The sequence below is a fragment of the Lycorma delicatula genome, chromosome 7, assembly GCF_047948215.1.
Source record: "Lycorma delicatula isolate Av1 chromosome 7, ASM4794821v1, whole genome shotgun sequence".
Classification (NCBI taxonomy): Eukaryota; Metazoa; Arthropoda; class Insecta; order Hemiptera; family Fulgoridae; genus Lycorma; species Lycorma delicatula.
Genome location: NC_134461.1, coordinates 3914721 through 3939289, shown reverse-complemented (window position 1 = coordinate 3939289; position 24569 = coordinate 3914721). Strand labels below are relative to the sequence as shown.

At 32.3% G+C, this 24569-nt stretch overlaps 1 protein-coding gene across 3 annotated transcripts in view; it reads left to right on the top strand.

Annotated features, from left to right (window-relative positions):
* LOC142327343 (voltage-dependent calcium channel type A subunit alpha-1-like) overlaps positions 1 to 24569 on the top strand; it is a 149482-nt gene that overhangs the window by 99314 nt on the left and 25599 nt on the right. For all 3 annotated transcript variants that reach the window (XM_075370297.1, XM_075370298.1, XM_075370299.1), the window contains exons 21-25: positions 1632 to 1839; positions 4975 to 5139; positions 10792 to 10896; positions 15259 to 15381; positions 22366 to 22488. In XM_075370297.1, coding sequence (XP_075226412.1) covers positions 1632 to 1839; positions 4975 to 5139; positions 10792 to 10896; positions 15259 to 15381; positions 22366 to 22488 — 724 coding nt within the window. The remainder of the gene's footprint in view (positions 1 to 1631; positions 1840 to 4974; positions 5140 to 10791; positions 10897 to 15258; positions 15382 to 22365; positions 22489 to 24569) is intronic.

Genomic DNA, 24569 nt, shown 5'->3' with positions numbered 1-24569 from the left:
GAGTGGAAAGCCTGTTTGAAAAATGTAATAGAACAAAAGATATACCCTACCCCCTAGAAAAAAGTAAATGCTGTAAATAGAGGAGGTGATAGAAGATCAAGAATAGCATGAATGTGCATGATCAAGGAGAATTAGATAAATGCGTTTGCGTTAGGAACAATATGTATAAATTGATTTAAAGGCAATGAAAGGTGGAGAGCCTTTAAAAGAATCTTCCAAAGACACTTGAAAAAAGAAAATTTATCTCCGTCTAGAAAATAGCTGACATGAGATTAAGGTCTTGGTTATAATCTGCTGAGAAATTGAGAGCGGTATGAAAAACTGCCGCTCTGAATCCTTGAGCTTAAAGAACCCTTGAAGCTACCCTTTTAATGATTATATTTAACTCATAGTCCCTCTGTAGTAGATATTTTAAGTCTTGCTATTCTCCCCTATCCCTTACCCTTGATCTCTTCTTTCCAAAAGTGTCCTGTGGTTAATAGACCGCTCACTGGATCTGGGTTAAGCATGTTGGTATCTGCAGTAACTACTTCTTCAGTGCATTTGTGGTCTCATGGAGATAGTTCTGCCTGTAGGTTTATTGAAGCTATCGTTCACAACCTGGTGACAATAAACAACTCTGACATTATTGGAAAATGCCTTGGCCCAGATTTAATCAATAAGCACTTTATAACAGCTCCCAGATAAATCCACAGGCACCACTCCTCCAAAATAAATAAATTCAATACATGCAGACCCTACAGGAGCTTGCATCCTATTAATAATTCAATTAATATCTAGCCAATCTTACAGAACACCACTGAGAAGGAAGGAATAAAGGATAAAAAAATAAAGATGGGTAGTGAGAAGGTAATATCTGCCCATAAGAGAACTAAGAATAAAATTAAAGCTACCAAGTTGAAAAGTGTGTTTCAAACCACTCCCATCATATTGAGAATTCATCCTGTAGTAACAAACAAATCCTAAAGAAAATAGTGTAGTTCAAATAAATTCTTCAAAAGTTTTTTTCCTTCGGTTACTACACAGATATTTGGAAATAGGCTTTGTCTTTCTTAAGGGAAACTCTTACCTACCTCTCATTATTTTGTTACTTGTGGAAGTATCCATCTGAATAAAACACGATTCAGCCAGACTTACATTGTAAGCTAGTGCTGAAGTATATAAACTAATGTCCATCAACTTACACAACATATACACTAATATCTTTTACTGCCTGGTCATCACGTGTTTACTCACTTGCATGTGCATGCACATACAATGACATAGAGAATGAATTTGAAATAATCAAGCTTAAAAGTTTGTGAACAAATAATAATACTTTGATTGTTTTATTCTTAATTATAAATATGTTAACCAGTATCGGTAGAAAATTATCTACGATAATAGATACTGATATAAAATTTAGAAAGACTATACTCAGAAATAGTTTTGTAAACAAAATTAAATTAAATTTGCATTTAATAAAAAATTATTTCATGTGTTAGAGGATTTTAGAAAAATGGTTCACAAATTTCATTGTTGGGAATTGAACCCGCTACCTTTAATTCAATAAACAATATGTCTGGCTTCATAAACCTATTATTAACCTCATTTATTGTTTACATGTTATAGGTTATTTGTTCTTGTTTCAGAATAATGGATTTTATAACAGACTTCAGTGACAGAACTAATCCACTTAATGGAACTGATCCGATCCATATACCGTTAACAATATTTTTTGTCATTTATCTAATCTTATTCAGTTTTATATTTGTGAAATTATTTATGGCTTTAGTAATTACTACGTACTGTGAAGTAAGAAATTCTAAACTGAAAAAGAATGGATTAGATAAAAATCAGGTAAATATTAATGTTTTTTACTTATTCATTTAATCCTTCTAGTTAGGTAGAATCTTAAAATTTTGTTAAGCCTTAACAGCAGATAAAGGTGAAGGTGAAAGTGTTCCTTTAAGAAATAAAGGTGTTCCTTTTGATCAGGCAGCTCATTAATTTCTGCTTGTTATGTAAAATCATTGGTCAGTATTTGCCATTACTTTTCCAGATAAAATGCCCTTTTCTCTGGATAGGTGTGGGTGTGATGAGCACCTGCAATCAGAAGGAAACTGAAACTATTCTTTTGACAGAATTTTTTGTCTTTGCGGTAGTTTCTCTACGGGTGATTCTTTCTCATTATTCAACTTTTCTGTGGATTATACGACTGTAGATCAAACCATACTGGCTCCAGGCGAGGATGCATGGTCCTGCTTAGCTGATTAATCCTTGATGTAATGCGTTAAGGGGCAGCTGCCTGTGGAACAGATCAGATTATTTGTTCTCTGCTCATTATTTGTACACTAAGCTTATAAAATATTATATAAAGTCGGGGCCACCTAATCCCTTCTATAATATGATGGTTTCCCAGAAAATAGTCTCTGAGCATGTGCAGCACCTTCTTCATTCATCATCAAGATAGAAAGTTTCATCGAAGTCTGTTTTGTTTTTAGGGTTGTAACTTGGCATTAAATAAGTTTAATTTGATTAAATCAATAAAGCAGCTTATTGAGTGAAAATCTGGTCTGTAATTCCCTTTTTATCTTAGTTCTATACAGTATACTGACATTCATCGACAGATTTATAAATTTTAAACTAAAAAGACTACAAGAAACAGCAAGATTAAGTCAGATTTAGATGTAAAGAGGCCAGAAGAATGTATACAGTGAAGTTCAAACTTTATGACCATGTTCGGTGAACAATGAGTTAGTATATAGGATTGGTGAACAAGTTTCTATAGACAGACGTTTAATAATATTTGTACTCTCTCTAGTTTTGTAAAATCTCACGATCTAAACTGTTTGAAATTCACGTAACACTTGAATTATTAAACACTGTGTTCACATGATGCACCCAGAATGCTTAAAGAAGTACAAAAGAACAAACATCTTGTAAATTCTTTAAAATTTCTTATAATCTACAGGGAAGAAGAATTTGAAATGTTGCTCTGTTACGTGACTGTAGATAAGACTTAATCAAAAACACAGTCTTCATTGTTGAAGCATACCACCGCTCTCATAACTACAACAAAAAATGACCTAAACAATATCATGTGTTCTGCAGTATTCATTAGATGGATTTTATGACCTGAGTTTGAATAATAAATTCTGGTGTTTTTGAGAAATGTGCAAAAAATGTTATGATGTATCTTGCTGAACAAAACGTACAAGATATTGACTTCTGGAATTCTTTTGTTTTATAATAATACTTAACCTCATTGTGCAACTCTCATAAATCTCATCACATTCGAACAGAACAATTTGGGTCACTTCCGTATACTCCTGGCTTTGTACACTGTAAAATTATCTCAATGATCTCTTTCTAATTGTTTTTATGATAATGGGCTGCAAAATTCAAGTTATAAAATGACTAATGATGCAGGCAACTGATTTATATAATTGTACATAAAAGCTGTACTTTGAAAAGTACCTGGTTAATTCTGCAACTTATAATAAAAAATAGTTTAAAAAGTGTACAGTTAAAAAAAGGGAAAAAAATAGTATCTAAACATAACTGGTTTTTTTTTTAATATGAGTAACTTAATGGAATTTACTTTTTATAAATAAAAATAATTCTTTATAGATAATCATTTTGATATAAACTATAGTGAAGATGTTTTTTAATTTGACAAGAAAATGATATTTGAATTTTATGTACTTTTTTGAAAAATATATATATCGATTAATTAGAACTCTTACAAAATGTTACATGTTAAATTTTAGTGAAATTTTTCCTGAAGATGTAAAAACAGAAAAAATGTAAGATTTGAATAAAATCTAAAAGAAGTTTACTACGTGAAAGAATAAAGCTTAAAAAATGTTATATGTATAAAATATAAATAGGAAATCCTTTACTAATTATTACATCACTAATTCTCTGGGTAGTAAGTCACAGGCTATTAGGGGAAAGCAATTATGGAATACATCTTTAACCGCTGTATTAATGCATGGAATGAGGCCAGGCTCGACCTACAACTACAATGAGGACATCAAACAGATGGCTGTGAGGTCTTTAAGGCGCAAGTTAAAAATCAAGCGTCTTGTATCGTGCCAAAGATTCCTCTTCTTATTTCCTTCACATCTAAAAATAAGAAATTTGGCAGTTATTTCCACATGGTCTTTGGAAATATTAAGCCAAAATTATTCTGGTTAGCAGCCCTGTAGAGGTTGTTTTAAATATATAATGAAAAGGTGTGTCAAGATTGCAGGAGGTAGAAACTTGAAATATGACTTTCCTTTAGGTAATAAGATACCACAACAAATTAATTTTTCTATTCACCTCCATAAACATGAATCCTTAATTCCCAATGATATTTTTAATATGTCAAACAGAATATAAAAATTTGGCACAAAGGCTAACTTAAATATTGTGGAAAACATACTTTACGATATACTCTTACACCATCTTAAGAGGATAAAACTAAAAAGAATATTTTCATATTTCATTTTTATTAAACAATTGCTGAAAATGTAAAAAAACATTGTTGAAGAAGAAAACTTCAATCATTAGATTCATAAATTTAATTTATAGGTCATTTATTTGACTATATGAATATTATTTTAAAGCCTTTTGATATCTTTGCCTTTTTCATTAAGTGAAAAGAATTTTTAATAAACCATCTTCTTTATGAAAACACATAAGGCACACGGACATAACCTAGAAATAATTGCAGATAACATGTATTTAATAAAAATTTAATCAGACCATTAATTTAAGTAAATGTGACATTAGAACCATCAGGTAATTGTACGTTACACTTGGTGTACAAAGAAGTTACAGAATTTCTTTAACAATTTTTTAATCAATAAGTATGTGTTTTTAGTATTTTTGAATTTTGTGAATTATTTGCATGAGATTTTTCATACAAAATAAGTAAATTTTAAATATCAGTAAATACATTCTCACAAAATTAATTTTAAACTCATTTTTATTTTATTTTTTTAGGAAGACTGCATTAATTATGTCCTCACACATAGCCCGTTGAAAAAATATATACCGATCTCAAATATAGGTATAAGAAGAAAAGCATGGGATATAGTAATGTCTTCTAATTTTAAAAACTTTATTACATTTGTTATTATCCTTAATGCTTTGTCATTTACACTAAATGTAAGTTTTATTTTCAGTCATCTTATTTTTTAAATAAGAAATTAGTTTATAGCTTATAACTTTTGATTTTATAGCTAATGTTGGTTCTAGAATACTCAAAAAAAAAATCCTAGTTCACAACGATTAAACTTCTAAAAAAAAGAAAAAACCTGTGAGAGTGGGTTTTTAACAATACTCTATGCAAATAAGACATCATTTAATAGCCATTGGAGTAATTCTGTATGCTACAGTAATAATGAAAAATCAGTGAGTCAAATGCATGCATGTACTGTTTGATGTATTCATTTTTTGCACTTAACAGTGTTGGTAAACACTGTTGGTGTATGGTAAAGTTTCAAGTTTTTTAAGCATAGTTAGCTGACATGCAATAGTTAATTTTGCTCGCCTCTGGATACGTGTCGATGTTGATAGGTAAGTGTAATGAAAGTAAGAATACATATTGGAGAGAGGAGTGAATCATTATGCAATGTAGGACTATGTTCACTATTCAATAACTTCATATTGTTTGATGATGTCATACCTACTGTGCCTTGATATTAGAGCAAGGCACAATACTTTATTTTTCAATACTACAACAAACAGTATTTTTAAATCTAGATCAAAATGCTGCAACTGAAGTCAATGGTGTGTTAAACAATAAAGTGGCACTTAGAAGCCAAAGTAAATGTATCATTATGAATGTATTTAAAAATATATCCAATAAAAATTCTGGAGTAGTACCTTTGGAAATTCAGGGTCATGTGGCTAATCTTTTCAGAATAAAGGTTCACACATTAAAGAAATTGTTGATGGAGGAAAAATAATTTATAGAAAACAGACAGAAATTTTGCAGGATGGCAAAATTTGTCCAAGAGTAAACAAACAAAAAACATTAATATTTTGAACAATGTGGACAAAAAAAATAATATATAAATTTCATTAAAACCATCACAGAATTCCTATGTTGAGAAGTGTGATACGAGTTTTTAAGTTAGAGCAGCCAAAAGTAGAATTTAATTTAATTTTAACTATGAAACATTGTGCAAAATCAAGGAGTATGGGATTCAGATAGAAGAAAATCAAAGACAATAGAAAATTTTTATAAAAAAAAAAAAGAAAAGATATTTGCTTTATATGAGTGGCACATTTGAACAGAATTCAGGATTACAGTAGGAAAGGTATGTATATTTTATTTTATTTTGTTTTGAGTTTTACATTCATTCATTGCATTTGAACACTGACGGGTAGACTGATAAATCTTCTCAATGGTTATAAGAAGAAAATTTTCAAAAGTTCAAGGTTAACAGTATTACAAAGCAATGGACATGCAATCTGAAAGGATGAAAATTTTGAATAATGACAATAGTAGTGAAGAACTTAGAATATGAGAGTTTAATTGAGGGAGCAAATGAAATGGATAACATCGAGCCATCATAATAAATTATTTACACATTTATCGTTTAAATACTTTTATGTGTGTACTTATTATTGTACTTGAATATTACAAGTAGGCTAAATATTTGCTGTAAAATAAATAAATAAATACAGGAAACAAAATAAAAATGAGAAATAAAACAAAATTAAAAAATAAAGTAAAAAATTAAAGGTTCATAAAATGTAAAAATGATTACAGAAAGATAAGAAACTACATGTTGAATGGCAGAAAGATGTGCATGTGTGTGTACACACACACACACACACACACACACACACACACACACACCACACACACATAGCAAAATTTAAAATCGCTTTGAACTAATGATATTTTTTACTAGTACATGTAAAAATATTAATATTATTATTATTCCTAAAAGGATTGATTTAAGAAAAATAATATTAATAAATGTTTTACTGTATATAAACATCTCGGCAGTAGATTAATATTATAAATAAAATAGAATTTTTTTTCCCTTTTAAGTACTCTATAACTCTTCTATCATGTAAACTAACATTAGCTGCTTTCACCGTAGCAACAGTTTCTTCGGGTATTTTTATTGACATAAATGTAATAAACATTAAAAATTTAAAAACCGGAAAAAAATATCTTCATCTGTGTCACTTCATTAAAAATGAATTGTTATTATCGATATATTTCAATACTGACCTAGCAGTACAATTTAAAACTAATACAGAAGTAAACTTTTCTTTAATTTTTCTGATCCACTCATCCTTATCAAAAATCAACTGTTTGATAATAATATGTTTATTATTACTATTTTTTAATTAGATATCATTTTTACAGTGCCATTGTCTTTTTATATTTATCATAACTTATTTCTAGTATTTCTATACTAACAATTTTATCAAATATGTTATTTTATATGTTCTGCATAATCTTACTTGTTTTGAATATTTCTGTAATTGAGTGTTCTTGGATCTTTTTTTAATAGTTCTATTCATCATATCAATACAAAATTTGTCACAATCATTACTAAATCCAAGGTTATTGTAAATTTTTATTTATTATCTTGATTTACTGTGGTTTTCTTTACATTAATAAATTTGTTTAGTTTTTTGTTATCCATTTTACATGCTATCCTGAAATTTTTTATCATTTTTTGTTATATGCAATCAGAAAATATTTAATATACTTAATATGTATTTTATTTAAAATAGTAAATTTATTGTTATTACATTTTTGTTTTATTTTATTAATAATTATTTATCTAAGTAACCATTAGCTATAAAACACGCTATTATATATTGACAATCTTTTTTGGAAACAGATTATAGATTTATTATTTATTGTTGCAATAGGAGTTATTGTTTTTTTTTATATAGATACAAACCCAGTTTATGTTTATTTTTAGTAATTTTTATCTAAAAAATTGTTTTTATTATTTACTTCCATTTCAGTATGTGTTTTATGTTTGTGCGATAAGAATTTAATTTATTTGAAATTATATTCTGTTCATTTTTCATTTGCTCATTATAAATAACAAAAATACCATCAACATATCTCATTCATAATTTTATCTTATATGTTTTACGAATTTGATATATTATTATATCTTCCACGAGTTGCAAATAGATTTCAGACATAATACTTCTGAGCGGTGAACCCATAGTCAAACCTTCATTTTGTATATAATAATTTCCATTAAAATAAAAATAATTGTGATTAAACATGATTGTAATAATATTATTTGACTTAAATTTTTTACTTTATTATTACAGAGTAATTTTTTAGTTAATTTTATTTAATCTGATACCAGTATGTTAGCGTACATATCTTTAATGTCAAAAGATACCATTATATCTCCTTTTTCTAATTTTATTTAACTACTTCCATGCCATTTTTAACATTGTATTTATTTTTTAATTTTAGGTTTACATTAAGAAAATTAGATAAAAATTTAGCAATATTATAGAAAGGTGCATTTTATAGTTAATTAAAGGTCTTATTAGAAATCTTCTTTATGTATTTTTATCAGTCTTGTAAATACGGTGCTGATGGATTTTGTATTGTGTATGTGCTTTTATCCTTTACATTAATTAATCCATCACTTATTTTTAATGTTTTTAATAATAGAGCATTAATTGTGTTTGTAGAATCTTGTATAAGTTGTTGAAATTTTCTTTTATCTGAAAATAATATTTACTCTTTACATTCCTCCTTATTCACTATAACCAGTATATTAACTTTATCAGCTTTATAACTACAGCATTAATTACTATAAATAAATTACAATATATATAAAACAATGTTACTGGAAAAATTATAACTAAAAATAGTAATAAAGATATTAACAAAGCAAGTGATTTTTGATAAGGATGAATGGATCAGAAAAATTATGCAAAAGTTAAAAGGTTTTGGATTGGTTTTAAATTGCACCACTAGCTCAATAGGTAATTAATTGATAATAGCGGTTCAGTTTTAATAAAATGATTGAGAAATAACATATTGTCTCTATTTTTAATTTTTAATTCTTTAATGTTATTCCATTTATTTCAATAAAAACACTTGAAGAAGCTATGGCCACAGCAAAACCACTTGTGTTTGTTTACAAGTTAGAAGAATTATAGCAATAGTTTAAACTAAAACTATTAATTTCTACTATACACTGCAGCTACAATAATATTAAATTAGAATTGTATATATTAAAACCGGTTTAACTTACAGTCTTGATCTAAAAAACTTTTTATGACCCGATAAATTTTCTGTTTAGTTTCTAGGTTAAAAGATGCGAATTTCTTTGTTCATAAAACCATATATAAGTAAAAATTAAATATGTAATATTTGTACATGAACATACTAAGCTATTAGGACTGCTTCTACAATGTTTTTCTTTACAAATGTAGTCTATGACATAAATCAAATCTTATACTCACAAAAAGTCAAAAATAAGCCAGCTTAACTAAGTTTTACTACTTAATTCAGGATAAATAATAATTTTAGTCTTTTATTGAAGGAAATTAATTTATTTCTGCAATTTATTATTTAATGTTATTACTTTTAATGTTATCCTCTGCATACCAATACTCAAATTTTACTGCAAATTTATTTACAAAAAACTTCCAAATAAGTAACGAGTCCTGGACAAGATGATAAACTACATTGTAAAACATACTTATTTCATATCTTGCTAATTTTACCCAGAATTACTTGAAAATAAAAGTATGACATAAGAATATAATTCCAGTGATAAAAACTACACTAGCTCAATAAACTGGTTTCCATATTTCAAGTTAATGACAACAGGTGCAGTTTTATGTTTGATAAGTGACTGAGTACAGGTAGCAATTGATTAATGACCCTAGCCGATGATCCTGCTTAATGATGAAAAAAACGAAAAAATGAATACCGAGTTTGAAACTATACTAGAACCTATCCTTTTACATGAACAAAACCTTCCAGTTTTTAAACAAATTACATCAACTGTTTTTGTTGTTAGCCATTAATAAATATGTCAACAGCATTTGGTGGCTTTACATGAAATGATTTATAAATATAACTTCAGGCATCGGCATTACATTTTCACTTCAAGCCCTTCAGTTTCCAAAATTCCAGGATGCATCTCCCTGAGATGTTCTATGAATTATAGAACTATTGAGCATCTGTGTCATTAAAAGGCAACTTTTCAGGAGACACATCTATATACAAACCGATGATCATATAGAAGAACTTAATAAATAACCGTGCACAAAGAATGCTATAAAACATTCACAGCAAAAAAATATATAAAAACACAAAAGCCATAGAAGTTAACAGGAATGGATTTACTAATCAAAATATTTTGTTTATAGAAGCGACACTAACATCATAATCAAACCAGATATTTTACAGATTTACATTAACATAGTTAAAAATTATAAGTTATAAAAGCATATAAAACCAGTACACTGCCAAATGAGAAAAATTGAGATACAACATACATTTTGACCGCTTTTGAAATGCGTTTTATCCTAAATAAAGAAAAACAAAACACCATTTTCACCGCTTTAGTTGAAGTAGCAATACAAAACAGTAACGGTGATTGCAGATGATAGCAACAGTAAAACAAGAGTTGAAAGTATTTGTAAAAAATGTTTGTCAACTTTAAATTTAGCTTTGTTAGTCACTAAAATTCATCATTCTATATTAATATCACCATAAATCATAAACAAACAAATTTCATCAATTTTACCGTTTTTTAATTACTTAATTAAGGTTTTTTTTATTTTTTTCAGACAAAACAAGCTCAGGTTGGATTATTTTATATTATAGTAAACATGATATTCTCATTAATCTATATTGTAGAATGCATTTTAAAAATAACAGCATTTAAATGTATTGTAAGTAAAATCATTATTTAATTTTATTATTATTATTATCACCATTAGCAGTTTCATCCTCTTGCCATATCCTTGGCCATCCTCTTGCTTGGTATTACTGTTCTTCTACAACGGCCATTATTAGTCAATTGTTTCATCAAGTTTCAACACGATCAGACATGCATTTCATACGTAATATAAATACAAGGAAAGAGAGTAATTAAAAGGCAAGATTCAATCATTTATTAGGTGTGTTGGTAGGTGGCTTGGTATTCAAATCATTTATCTACCTATAAAGATCTATGTAGGTGGGTTGGTACATAAACTTACAAAGGTGTCAATATTATAGACTAAAATGAGCGTGTATTTATAAGTACCAATAAGCTAGAGTAATTCACAAAAATAAATATATAGCGCAATAACAAACATACCAAATAATCAGAGTGAAATAAAAAATATATTTGTGCTTATATTTTTGAACAAGATTGTAAACAAAACAGTGCTTATACAATACTGATACTTTATTAGCAATGAATAGCATCCTGCATAACCGGAAGAGATTAAAAGAAACACATTATGATGTAGGAAGCAGTAAGTGAATCTATTTGCATCATTTCATCAATTTTACCACATCAAATATGTCTTTTAACAAAAAGAAACGTTAGACATATCAAAATACATTTTATAAAGAAGTAATTAAACATTTTCTGGAGATTCAAGGGAAAAAATGAAGGAAATCATTTTTGAAATCCATCCCACATGTTTCTTTACGGTTGTTTATAGATTTTTCTTTGTGGAATTTCATTTTTTATATAAACGATATTTATAAATCAGTCACCCAAAAGTAAAAAATTTAATAAATCTTAAAATACAGCAAGAATTTATTAATCTTATTTTTAGCAATTCCTAATTTTTAGTTCTTGATGCACTCACTAAACAGTTTGTGAACGCATTAATTTGTATTGACATTCGGCTAATCCTTATAGACATACGAGTATGTAAATGCACACGTAGAAAATTAGGACTGTTTACCACAATTATCTGATTCAAAGATTGACTTTTATCGCATAGAAGAACAATTCTCTTGAAACTGGTCATACAACAGACTAAATGCCAACTCAGAATACAAATTACAATCAAATGAGTGAGACACGTAAGACATATTTATTATTATATAATACAAAATAATGTATATGATAAATACTTACATTATGTTATACAACTTATTTGTTATTTCCAGGTCATTTATTTTTTTATTAAACCAGAAAAAATAAATGTTTTTGTTTAACTTAAAACAATACTTTATCTTACAAGAAAGGGTCTTTATTACGCTTCTGTTGTGCCATTTTTAATAAATTAATGAACCGTTTAAAAAATGTTTCCGATAATTAACTTAATATACTAACTAAATAACTAATGAACTGAAATAATACAGACTTAAAATATTTTTTATTTTTTATTTTATAAGTAATTGTATATGTTGCGACACTGTTCAGATCAAGTTTTACCTTGGTTTCCCTCAATCTATCAAGGCAATTGCAGGGTCACTTCCTTTTTTTATCGATGGTATAACACATCTACGTTCCTAAAGTGATCTACACAATGTGTTATGTTTTGATCAGAATAAAAGATTTATTTTACAATCCAAAGAAATCAACAAAATATGACAGATTTGAATTAATACTTCTGAGAATACAGTATGCAATACTTTGACGAAATATCTACAATATTTAAGTTCACGGTAGAAAAGCATGTAGTGATGCATGCTTTAAAAAATGTTTAGGTCAAATGACAAATTAGATTCTAAAAGAGATTTATCTGATACCTTTGTCATATATTAAATGCAAAATAGTTCTGAGGGATAAGTAATCATTTTACACTTTATAAAGAAATTTTTAAACTCAGAAAAATGACATAAGAACTATGAAAAAAAAAATACACGGGTAAACTTTTGTAGTGATATACAAAAGCGGTATACTTTTTTATAGTGAATCTACTGAGATTTAAAATTTTTTGTTTAAAATTGTTCCAAGTTTTTATACATATTAAATCTTTAACCTTAAAAGAATAAAGATATCCATGATCATAATTAAGGTCAAGGCAAAATTTAGATTTAATAATATAATTTAAAGTTATTTCAAAAGACCCCTAAAAAAATTGAGGCTAAACTGATTAATTCATTATAAAATATTTTCTGAGAAAGAATTCCTTTTCTCATGAAAATAGGTTTACTACTATTTATAAAATTAATTATAAAAGAGTTTTTTTCCCCTTACTGCTTTATATTTTTCTACATATTTAGTACTTTTAACAGAGATCATTAGGATTAAATTTCATCCAAGATTTTGAGAGCCAATATAAGCAACAACGCATAAAAAAAGTTTTCATAAACAATTGTATGCTCTAGTCAAAATATAAAAAAATAGCATTAGATTAAAGGTTAATTTTTTCCATCAAATTTTAACAGAATACAAAAAAGTTGAATAAATTTTTTTGGAGTCCCAGGATAAAAGTTAAAAAAAAATTAAGAAAAAAGTTAAATTAATAAAAAAGTTGTTTAAAATTATATGTTGTTTCAATTTTTATTTGCGATAGAAAATAATCAAAAAAATATTTTTGACATTAGGATCCTAACTCATCACATTTTTAAATGCAATTTAAATCAATAAATAATAATAGATAATAAGAACAGGTATGTTCTTATTATCATACTTGGAGAGAGTAGCATACTTGGAGAGTATGCTACTCTCCATTTATAAAAAAATAAACTTCTCTTGCATATCTCTTAATGAATCAAGGAAAATGATGGAAAATCATTATGGAAAATCATAAGGCATTGCAAAGTACGTAATTAATTATAAAATTATCAAAAGACCAGAAAAAAAATTGTTTAAGTCCAAATAAACCAGCCTGGTGAGTTAGTTAACTTGTCATTGCAAATCAGTTGTTTAATAGCTGATTTTCAAAGTCGAAGGTTCTGAGGTTCAGATCCTAATAAAAGTTAATTGCTTTTGTACAGATTTGAATACTAGACAGTGGATATCGGTGTACTTTGGTGGTCGGGTTAACTTGTTAAACACACATCTCAGGAATGGTTGATCTGAGTCTATACAAGACTACGCCTCATTTACATGTCATAAAAATCACCCTCATCTCATCGGGCCATGTGGAGGTTGCATATTGTTCACTGTTGTACAGACTGCAACGTACACATTAGAAAAATAAATAAATATATGTGTTAAACAGAGAGGCAGAAAATTCAGGGTTATTTTTATTATATTTAATTATCTTATTTAAAAGTTCAATTAGAATAATATTGTTTCTGTAGAAGAAAGTCTTTTAATTTGAAATTAACCGGTGAGAAGATCTTTTGCAACAGCCAAAAATTTATTAAAACTGACAACAGAAACATAAAAAAATTTTTTCTTATAAAAAAAACTAGCGTGGCGAGTTACATGAAAATAGTTCCTCGTCTGGTTTGACATTTTAGAAATAATTGATAGGTTCTTTTTGCAAACATAGCGCATGAATAATTATAAATACATGAATATGTTAGAAAATTTATATTACTTAACATCAATCTACATGATTTTTATTGTAGATGCCAAACTCAGATCTGACAGCCCATATTTGAATTTTAAAAACTTATTCTAAACATTCCGGTAATCCCAATTAATATATTTTGGGCAGGACAATGCATGGAATAGTTTACATTTGATTTCCATTCCATTTGACAAACAAGCTTTCCAACAGTAAAGGTTTTATTCAGATCCGATTAGTCGATCTCAATTATAGAGTAACAATAAGAGATCCAGTCAGTTTTAAGAAAAAATAAATTCTTGTTGATCTTTTTCAAAATTCTACTGCAGAAAATTGTTCTACATGAAAGATAAAAAAACAAACCTTTTAAAATTGTTAGAATTCTTTGATGTGCTGATATACACTTTAGAAATATTAATACAGCAGACTTCAACTAATATTCATATGCAATTATTCAGACAACACATGGTTGGGAATTTAAAAAAAAAAACAATAGATATTGGAAGAAATAGTTGTTTACAAGCGGGCATATCACTACACTGATAAAATATGACTGATGTAAATTTTATCTTTTTATTCACTTATTGTTATATATTACATCTGAAAAGATGTAATTCAACGTCTTTAATAATCTTTACTTCTGTTTTTAAAACATTTATGAATTAATGAGACTATACCATAGATTAAAATATTTAAAATTTTATTTCTGTTTATATTTTTAATGTGCATTGTAATCTCTGCCCTTACATGAAATCTAGTTTCATTTTTTTTTTGTTGTTAGTATATTAAATATTTTGATAAGTGAAGGATCACCTTGAGCAGTTATGTTTTTCTTATTTTCAGAACTTCTTGAAGAGTTCGTGGAATATACTGGATTTTTGTGTAGCATTATCTGGTTTATTAGATATAGTGTTTTGTATTCCGAATTTTGGTGGCTTATTGAAAGGCGATGAAGACATTATGCACGTAAGTTCAGGCATGATATCCCTCAATATAGTTTGTTCATTCTGCTCTTCATTTTTAATATCTTTTTCCTTTCTTCCTTGGAAATGTAACTTAAAAATTTTATTGGCTTTTGCCCTGGCACTTTACAGTAGCCGCAGGACAACTGTTTGATTATCATGCGATTAAATTAGCACGGTGACTATTCAGTGACTCAGTACAAAAAGCCAAAAATCTGTAACCAAATCTGTCCTAAAATCTAATGATTTATGATGCAAGGCGTACTTGTGTATTTGTCAATTTACTGTAATAAGTTGGCATCACATTTTTATCGGTACCATTATGTAATTTCATCACAACTTTTTTGAGAGGGAAGGCCTACATCGATTGGGAGGGCCTTTCCCAATACGGTGGTAGCCTCGTAGGAGGTTGTTTAAAAACACCAGTGCATACAATTAATGCTCTGCGCTGGAAATTAAAAATTTAATTTCTTCAAAATTAAATTTTGAAGAAGTGCTATATTCATATCCAACCTATGCGCCCAAACGGGCGCCGCGTAAGTAGTCATGCTTTCAAAGACACCTAGGTACACCATGTACATTTGACGGCCCGACAACCCACTGTCTTGCCGAGCAATCCTCCTAAATTTGTGCATCACTGAGATGACGTCCGCCGCTACTTGCTTAATGCGGTTGCTAAAAAACAACTTCTCATCAAACAAAACACCTAAGTACTTATGAACTCTAACTCGGCTGATTACGCAGCCTTTATACTTAATATATAAAGGCTTAATGTTTATACTTAATGCGGGGGTTACGACTGTACGATAATTTTTCAGCACTCTTGAGAAGCATGTACTTCGTCTTAGGCACAGAAATCCTTAAATTTTCCATGTCCATCCTGCCATCTGCAGTTGACAAAGCCGCCTGCGCTCGAGCTTCTAGATGCTGCCGTCGTGAGTTACCACGAATTAATGGGAGACAATCATCAGCGAGAGCCTGGGCCACGACCCCTTCTGGGAATGTCAATCCCAGAAATCCGTCAAAGACCAGGTTCCACAGCAAGGGACCGAGAACGGACCCTACGGGCTTCCCCTGGTGACGGATTTTTCCCCAATTAGGTGCGCATCTTTAAACAGAGCCGGGCGGTTAAACAAGTAGTTACGTACTACGACCTGTACGGCTAAGGGAACATTGCGGCGTTACAACTCGTAGAGGACAGAACTCCAACAAGGGGAAGGAAATGTTGCCTCTACGTCAATAAAAATTGCCAAAACATATTTACAGTCGGCGCTTTCCACCTCGGCAAGAGCATTTAAGATGCGATCCTCGGTGCCAAACCCTTTCATGAAGTCATACCGGCCTCGATTTAGAACAGTTCATATCGAAGTCCTCCCAGAGCCGTTCCACAACCAGCCTTTCCAGCGACTTACCGATAACCGGCAAGAGACTGATGGGTTGATAACTACTGACCTCACTAGGATCCTTTCCTGATTTTAAGAGCAGCCTCACCAAAGCCACCTTCCAGCAACCGGAAAGCAGCCACAGCTTAGACAACGCGAGAACAGCCTGCCAAGCGGCTCGCTTATGACAGGGAGCAGACGATAGAAAATATCCGGGTCAACTTGGTCGATCCCCGGTGCCTTTCTCAGTGTCATTCGAGATACCGCTCGGTCTATATCTACCGGATCCACAGCACGCACGTCAGGGAATGGTGTCTCACCTGCCCTGATGACGACTTCTGTTTCACCCTCCGGAGCATCTGGAAACAGAGTATCCAGGAACGCCTGGTATGTCGCCACAGATATACCCGGACCACCACTCTTGTCCGGGTTTCCGCGGAGAGCAGCCGTTCTTACGAGAATGAATAACATCCACCCCGCGGAAGCCGACCACTCTACCCCCGAACGTGTACGGCTCCTGGACCAAGAGGACCTCGAGTATGTACTCCTCAAGGAGTCTCATGGCTTCATCGGTGGCCGCCCGGGAATGATGCAGGTTTAACTGCCCCAGGCGCAAGCGTTCGACATGGTGGAGTCCGTCCTCAAAGGCTTCCCTTAAATATTCAGGCGTCGAAATAAGCTGTATTCTTTACAGCTCTCGCCTGAGCAATCCCATACGCCCTACACTGCTTACGGCCACCCCTGATCCGGTTTCCAGCATCGCTGCCTTTTACCGAGGTACAGGCTTTTTCACCTTCTCCTCCGCCCGTTTAACAGACTTGCGGATCTCTCCACAGCTTCACACGTCACCGGCTTAAAGCCCTTAACTCCATCCACTCCTCGGTCATCCTTGCCGGATAGCCGTGACACGACCGAATCCAAGGCAAGGTTGGCGCCCTGGAGTCCGTCACATTTAAGACCAACACACACTCACCAAAGTAGGAGTCGACCGACTATCGAAGCTCCAATCCGACTCTCGACTCCTTTTAGAGGAGATTTTGGACCGTTCTGCCCGCAACTCCTCCATCCGCCCCAAACTGTCGGACCCAGAGTTCACCCGCCGTACAGCAGGCTTCCCTCCAGCAACCTCCCGCTCAGGACCGATCACAGCACCGCTGTCTTCCGCCTTCCCAGACTTCGCGGGAAGCCGCCCTTCGGGCTTGGCTTTCCCCCCGTTGCCGCGTAACCCCGTAACCCCGTTCGAAACGTCAAAAGCTAAAAGCTCCTAAAGCAGACCGTCGGCCAGGTCGGAGCGAAATCGCTTCCCGAACCCGCCAGAGGATCGAGAAGATTATCGGCTTCACGAACCTAAGAACGGGGACACGATGCGTTAACAAAGGAATCGTCCTTATTTAGACGAAAGTGGCACTACTGCAACACACTACTCGGCTGTGTCGCCTGAACCTCACGGCAAATCCGGTTAACTGACAGCCTCCGATCGTTGTCAGCCCCGACGACGAGAACGTAGGAATACTGCTCTTACCAGAAATCGCAACCGATAATGCCGACGCGAGTTTGCAGTACGGGGCGAGAGGCCGAGAAGCGATGACGCCTCTCGACAAACTAACTTTTTATCGGATCCTAAAATCCTTCATTTTTATTCTCTACACGGTAGACAAAATTTGATTAACCGTTTCATCAATAAAGGCGACATAATTTCTCTATAAGCAGTGCCAGGCTGTAATTCTCTTAAGTAAATTTATCCAGAGAAAGAACAAATAGTTCAGTAATATACTTCTTTTTTTTCAAGTTATAGAAGTTATAATTCCGGGCCTAATCTGTAATGAACCGAGGTAATTTGTATCACGTGTACACAATTTTTTGTACGCTAAGGTATTATAATTTAAAAATGGAAATCGTTATAAATGTAAATAATACATATAACATAGTGCAGAAAGAAAAATAAAAATAAAATGCCGGTCTTCGTGGTACGAGTGGTAGCATCTCGGGCTTTCATCCGGAGGTCCCGGGTTCAAATCCCGATCAGGCATGGCATTTTTCATACGTTACAAAATTCCATTTCTATATCCCGTGCACAAGCTTCAAGCTTATATGGCGATATCAAGCGAAGAAAGAGCACGTAAAGAGTACTCATAAGAGAGAAAAATTGTATCCGTTAAAAAACATGAAAAATAAACAACTTAACCGATAATTAAATTTACATTAGCCATATCTAAGTAAAATTTGCCTGTTTCATTTTAAAGTGAAGAATACCTATTTAATCTTTTGACAATGTTTTATATTTTATAAAAAGAAAATAAACATATAAAATTATTTAAAAAATCACAAGGGCTGTTCCGGTACACAGTATCGTCCTCAGGTGTTAAAAACACAATTCTCCAGTACTCCCACACGTGAGGAAGGTATTGTGTAGCAAAACAACTGTTGTGAGTTTTTAAATAATTTTGTGAAAATAATTATTTATTTATTTTTCGGTATGAGTTTTCATCAAGTAACGGCTTCATCCTTAGATTATTTAACGTTTTCTGTACCGGCAATGATTTTTAAAAAATTACAATAGCTCTGTCAAAGGTCTTTAAATAACCGATTAGGATTAAGATTGATTATTTAAAAAATATAAATTTTATATAAATACGGAATAAAAATCTACTTATAAACATACAAAAACCGTAAACTTAAATCGAAAAACAATTTGTAAGCTTTTTGAAGCTATACAAAAACACATACGTATAGCGGCTACAAAGTTCCTTTCCGTGACGTAACATATCGGTCGGCAACACAATGTCATCAGGCGATCGCAAAGGTTAATCGACCGCTTTCATCTACTCGCAAGGTTTGTGAAATCGGTAAGAATTTTGATTTGTGCGGTGCTAAATTACAGCAAGTATTCGATCGAAAAAAGACCAGTAGCTAGCGTTTGGGTACATGTGCTGCAAGCGGGAAAATTACAGACCGACAACAACATGTAATGAAGCGAAAGGCGATATCTGAAACTCGTCAAATTATTTTGAATAAAGCTTTAACGGCATTTTATACCTTTATTTACACGCTTGAAAATTAATTTACTCCTCGGCTTCGTTTGATCGGTACGCCGTTTTACAGTAGTATCGAATATTTAAATAAACGCCGCTTTATTAAACGAATATTTAATCCAAACGTTCGACGGTATTTTTTAAATGAATATTTTTTGAAGGTCGATGGAATCGGTAGAGGGTTTGAAATTTAGTGGCCGCCTTGAAGTCCAAACTTGAAAACCTGTGACGACTCCCTACGGGCATAATCGATGAAAACTCTTTCGTTTACGAATAAGAAACGTCGACGAGCTGAAAACCGCTGGAGCCTATTTTTACGACTGCTCTTTCAGCACCGAAGAGCGTATCTAGATACACTTGACGATCGATACGACTGTGTGCAGACGATCGAAGAGCGCATACAGATGTAATTTAAAGTCGTTTCGCTTGTAAAAATATGAAATAAATTAATGACGAGCGATTCACGCTTATCTGTATACACAGAAAGGGACTTTGTGGCCGCAGTGTAGAGACTGCGTTCTTACCGTTTAACATAAAGAAATTGATTGTTGTACGACAAAGTGAGATAAATAGGCTTTAGTTAAACTTGCTGTTAGAAAAAGGTATAGCAGTTTAAATACTTTCACGATTAAAATTATTTAATAGAAATAAGCAATTTTAAAACAAAATGTACACACACACACACACACACACACACGAGTGTATATATACAGCATATTCCGGACCACTTACGGGCCGAGACTAAATGGCCCTATTTAGCGATATTAGCGATAAATGAGGAGCTGTGCACAAATACGGTATGCGGGTGTCTTCTAATTATTAGCGATTTACTATTCTGAAATTTACATCTAATATTAGGATTACACGAACAATATTATAAATTACAACGTAATAAAAATGTAAATACTTCACCGTACAATACGCGTCTAATAAAACGCAATAATTTATTCGCTATCCTTTTACATTACATAGCTACGTATAAAAACAGGCCTATTACATTTAAACAGAACTACTGTTCTGGTGCGATGCATTACTGAACAGCTTTTGTACCTTAAACAAAATATGACGAGTCTAATTTTTCGATCGATAAACAAAATAGAGGTACAAAATACAGTAACGATTGCTATTTACGAACGGTAAAATAAAAAATAAAAAAATACTTTAATGTCTCTTACTTTAAACTTTTTGAAAAAATATTTTATTTTGTCGTCTTCCTTTTATTACTTGGCGTTCTACAAATTTCGCACAGGCTTCCTTCACCGCCTTCATGTATAAAACACCGGTGAAGTTTTTCGATGAATTTTTTGCGTCTAGTATAGATACGCGTTTGACATCGGGTTCGTCTTCATCTTCTTCAATCTCGTCCGATTATCGAGTACCGGTAATGTTTTTTTATTATTTCGTCATCGCCGGTTTCATTCTCATCGTTCTCACCCGTATTGTATTTTTCGTCTATATTTGAAAACTCTTCGAAATTTTGAACCCGGTGCTGCAAAAAAAAACGTAATCGTTGTCATCAGCATCGATCGTTTCGGTATCGTCGACGTCATTGACTTTTAAACCGCTTTTATCAAAGCGATTTCTGATAGCGCTGCTTTGCACTTCATCCCGACTATCGGCTACAAACCGGATCGCCTGCGACAAATTTACACGCGCACTAACATCTTCGGTCGCAGCCGAGGAAGTCAACGTATTTCCTTCAATTTGTTGTACAATGTACCGGTAACTTATCGGTTTACTAAGGTAAATGCGTTTTTAATTTGTTATTATTCCCGCGTCAAGCGGTCAAATTAAACTCGTATTTGGTGGCAAAAACTCGATTTGGATGTTTCGTAAATCTATATTAGGATGGGCGGCACAGTTATCGATAAACAAGCAAATCTTTCTCGATTTTTTCTGTAAGTCGTCGCAAGCGCTCGTCCGATCACGAAAAATTAGACTCGTCATCCAGACTTCTTTATTAAAATATTAGCGCGCAGGTAAACTCTCCGTTCTAACCCGTTTAAAACATCGCGGTTTACCCGCTTTACCGATAACAAGAAGTTTTAATTTTTCACCGCCAGACTTATTCGTGCAACAAAGCGCAGTAATTCGATCCGTTGGTTTTTTTGAGACAAATAACGCGGTGCGTTTGTAACAGAGACCCGTAATTATAAATAATTACGGAAAAACGATAACAACAGCACCGTACACGATTAACAGCGGACTTGCAACTAAGAAAATAAAAACATTTGCTTCGTCATAACCGCACGATGTCATCTGTATCGCCACGCGCCATGTACTATGTAGACCGGCGATAAAATAAAAGTGCGATATTTTAGAAGTAAAAGAAAGAAACGAACGAGGTAGTGAGCCTTATATGTGGCATTTCGGACTGTTAAACCGGCGTAATTTTACATGAATTATACCAATATGTTTCTAATTTAACAAAAATGCCCCGATAAAACGGCTGTCCCGAATAACCAGTGGTCCTATTAACCGGAATTCACTCTGTGTCTGTGTGTGTGTGTGTGTATAATGGTGTATGCTGATATTTATATATATATACTATATATACTGATTTTTTTTTTACAGCAAATAATGGTGTTGGCTTTTGATACAAATTTACTAAAGACCCTACACTTGTTGAAATTCTTTAGATTTATTAAACATACATATGTTAAAAGAATCCTGTGGGCTTGTAAAAAGTCATTTCAGGTAAGTTTATTCATCAGAATTAATTCAGTTTTAAAATAATCGATAATACCGTAAAAAAAGTTGTATATTTTCTTTGTATTAAAGCAGAAAAATTAACAATAACAGAGTCTCCATCACTTGTAACAACAAATATCAGGACCGTGACCGCACTAGTGTACCGTTTTATACGTAATGTTGTGCATGATTATGCGATCGCTAAATGTACGATGACTATTCGCTTATTCGTATTCATTTACCATCAGAAAGGGCAAATCCGTACATAACCTGTCGTCTCTACACTCTCCCTCCTAATAATACGCTGTAATTAAATAAGATACTTATTTTTATTATAATATTAAATTAAATTCAACTCTCGACTCGTTCTAGACGAGCTCGTTTGGAACATTCTTGACCTGAGGAAGAAATTTTTTTCGATTTTTCAACGTATTCGTCTTGCGATTTGATACATTTAGACCGACGACTTTCTAATTGTTAACGATCGCAACTCGGCAAAGTAAGGACTATCTCAGATACGATTTCTCATCTTCTGAAGTGAATCTTCATCCGGAAAGGTTTGAGAAGAGGAAGAAATCAACCGGACACAAATCTGGTGACTACAACGCGTGCGGAAGCACTTCAGAACGTAATCGTGAAGTTTTGCAGCAACAACTCGAGACGTTTGCGGTCGCATTATTTGAGTAAAACAGCGCTTTCTATCTGAATACGTGCGGGCAATTAGCGTGAATAGCACCCTTTAATCGGTACACTAGTGAGTCGTAATACTCCCTGTTGACGGTCCTGACTTTTTCCGGGTAGTCTACGGGTGCCGCACCGCAAGAATAAAAAAAAACCGCAATCAGGATTTTTCCCGAGGATGGAACCGTTTTCGCTTTCTTTGGCGTACTTTCACCTGTTCTCACCCGATGTTTGGTCTCTGATATGTAACGATGAACGCGTGCTTCATCTAATATTTTAAAACATCGAATAAACTTAGCGGAATAACTTTTAAGTCTAAACCCTTTGATAAGTGTTCGGTAAAATTGGTTTTTGGTCGACCGTGACACTCGTTGTGCAGAAAATGTTTCTTACACAAAACATCGTCTAAAATGTAGTGAATACGATCTATTGAAACGTTTGCCGGCATGCATTGCCGGTACGGCAAACGCCGGCACTTAAATGTACCTTCAGTTGATGATCGTTAAATATAGACTAGAATTTTGTGACTTTTCATCGGTGTTCATCTTGAATGAATATACACCCGCGTTTAAATTCAGCGGCTTACTTTGTTACTGTCGAAAACGGAGGGGAAGAATTCTTTAAAGTGAAATCTAATTATTTTCTTTATTTGTATCTAAATTTAACTCTTTTTTTCATCGGCGTTAGCTTGAACTTCGGTTTTACCGATTTTTCAAAAAATGTCAAACTCGTTTGCTTTATTCAAGCGACTAAACACGCGCATCAGAAACTTTACTGTATAGCACCTAAATGATCGTAGTCATCTGATCCTAGCTGCAAGAATGTATTTCTATCAGGCCAACAATTTTTTGAACGATCCTGGCACTCGATATAAAAGAAACGTTAAAAAAACACTCGGATTTTAGTTCTTCTTCTTCGGTTATTTGGGGCCTTAGATATTTATATATTATAACCATACTGTTGCAACGGTAAGTTTGAAAAAAATAAGAGGCTCTACGTAAAATTTAATAATGAATTGAGAAAAGTGAAACGAAGCAAAGGAGAAATGTTTTGTCGATGAACGTTCAAAACAGAAGACTTATAAAGAAAAGGGTATTAAGACAGTAATACGAGATAAGGAGAGGTAATTAAACAAATTCCCATCAAACTATTATACAAAGAGGAAAAGATATTTACTAAAAAGCGGAAGGCGTACCTAGAGAAATGATACCGATCCAAAAAAGAGCCGATGATTCTTTCATAAAAGATGTGCAAAACATAGGACGAGGAATCCTGAAATCAATAGTTGAATAAGCGAGAAATTATATGAAGAACGGGGAAGAAAGGTTATCAGGATAAATAAGCTGCCGATTATATATCGGTTTAATAAAAAAACATTACAGGGAATGGAGAAATTGTGCGATGTG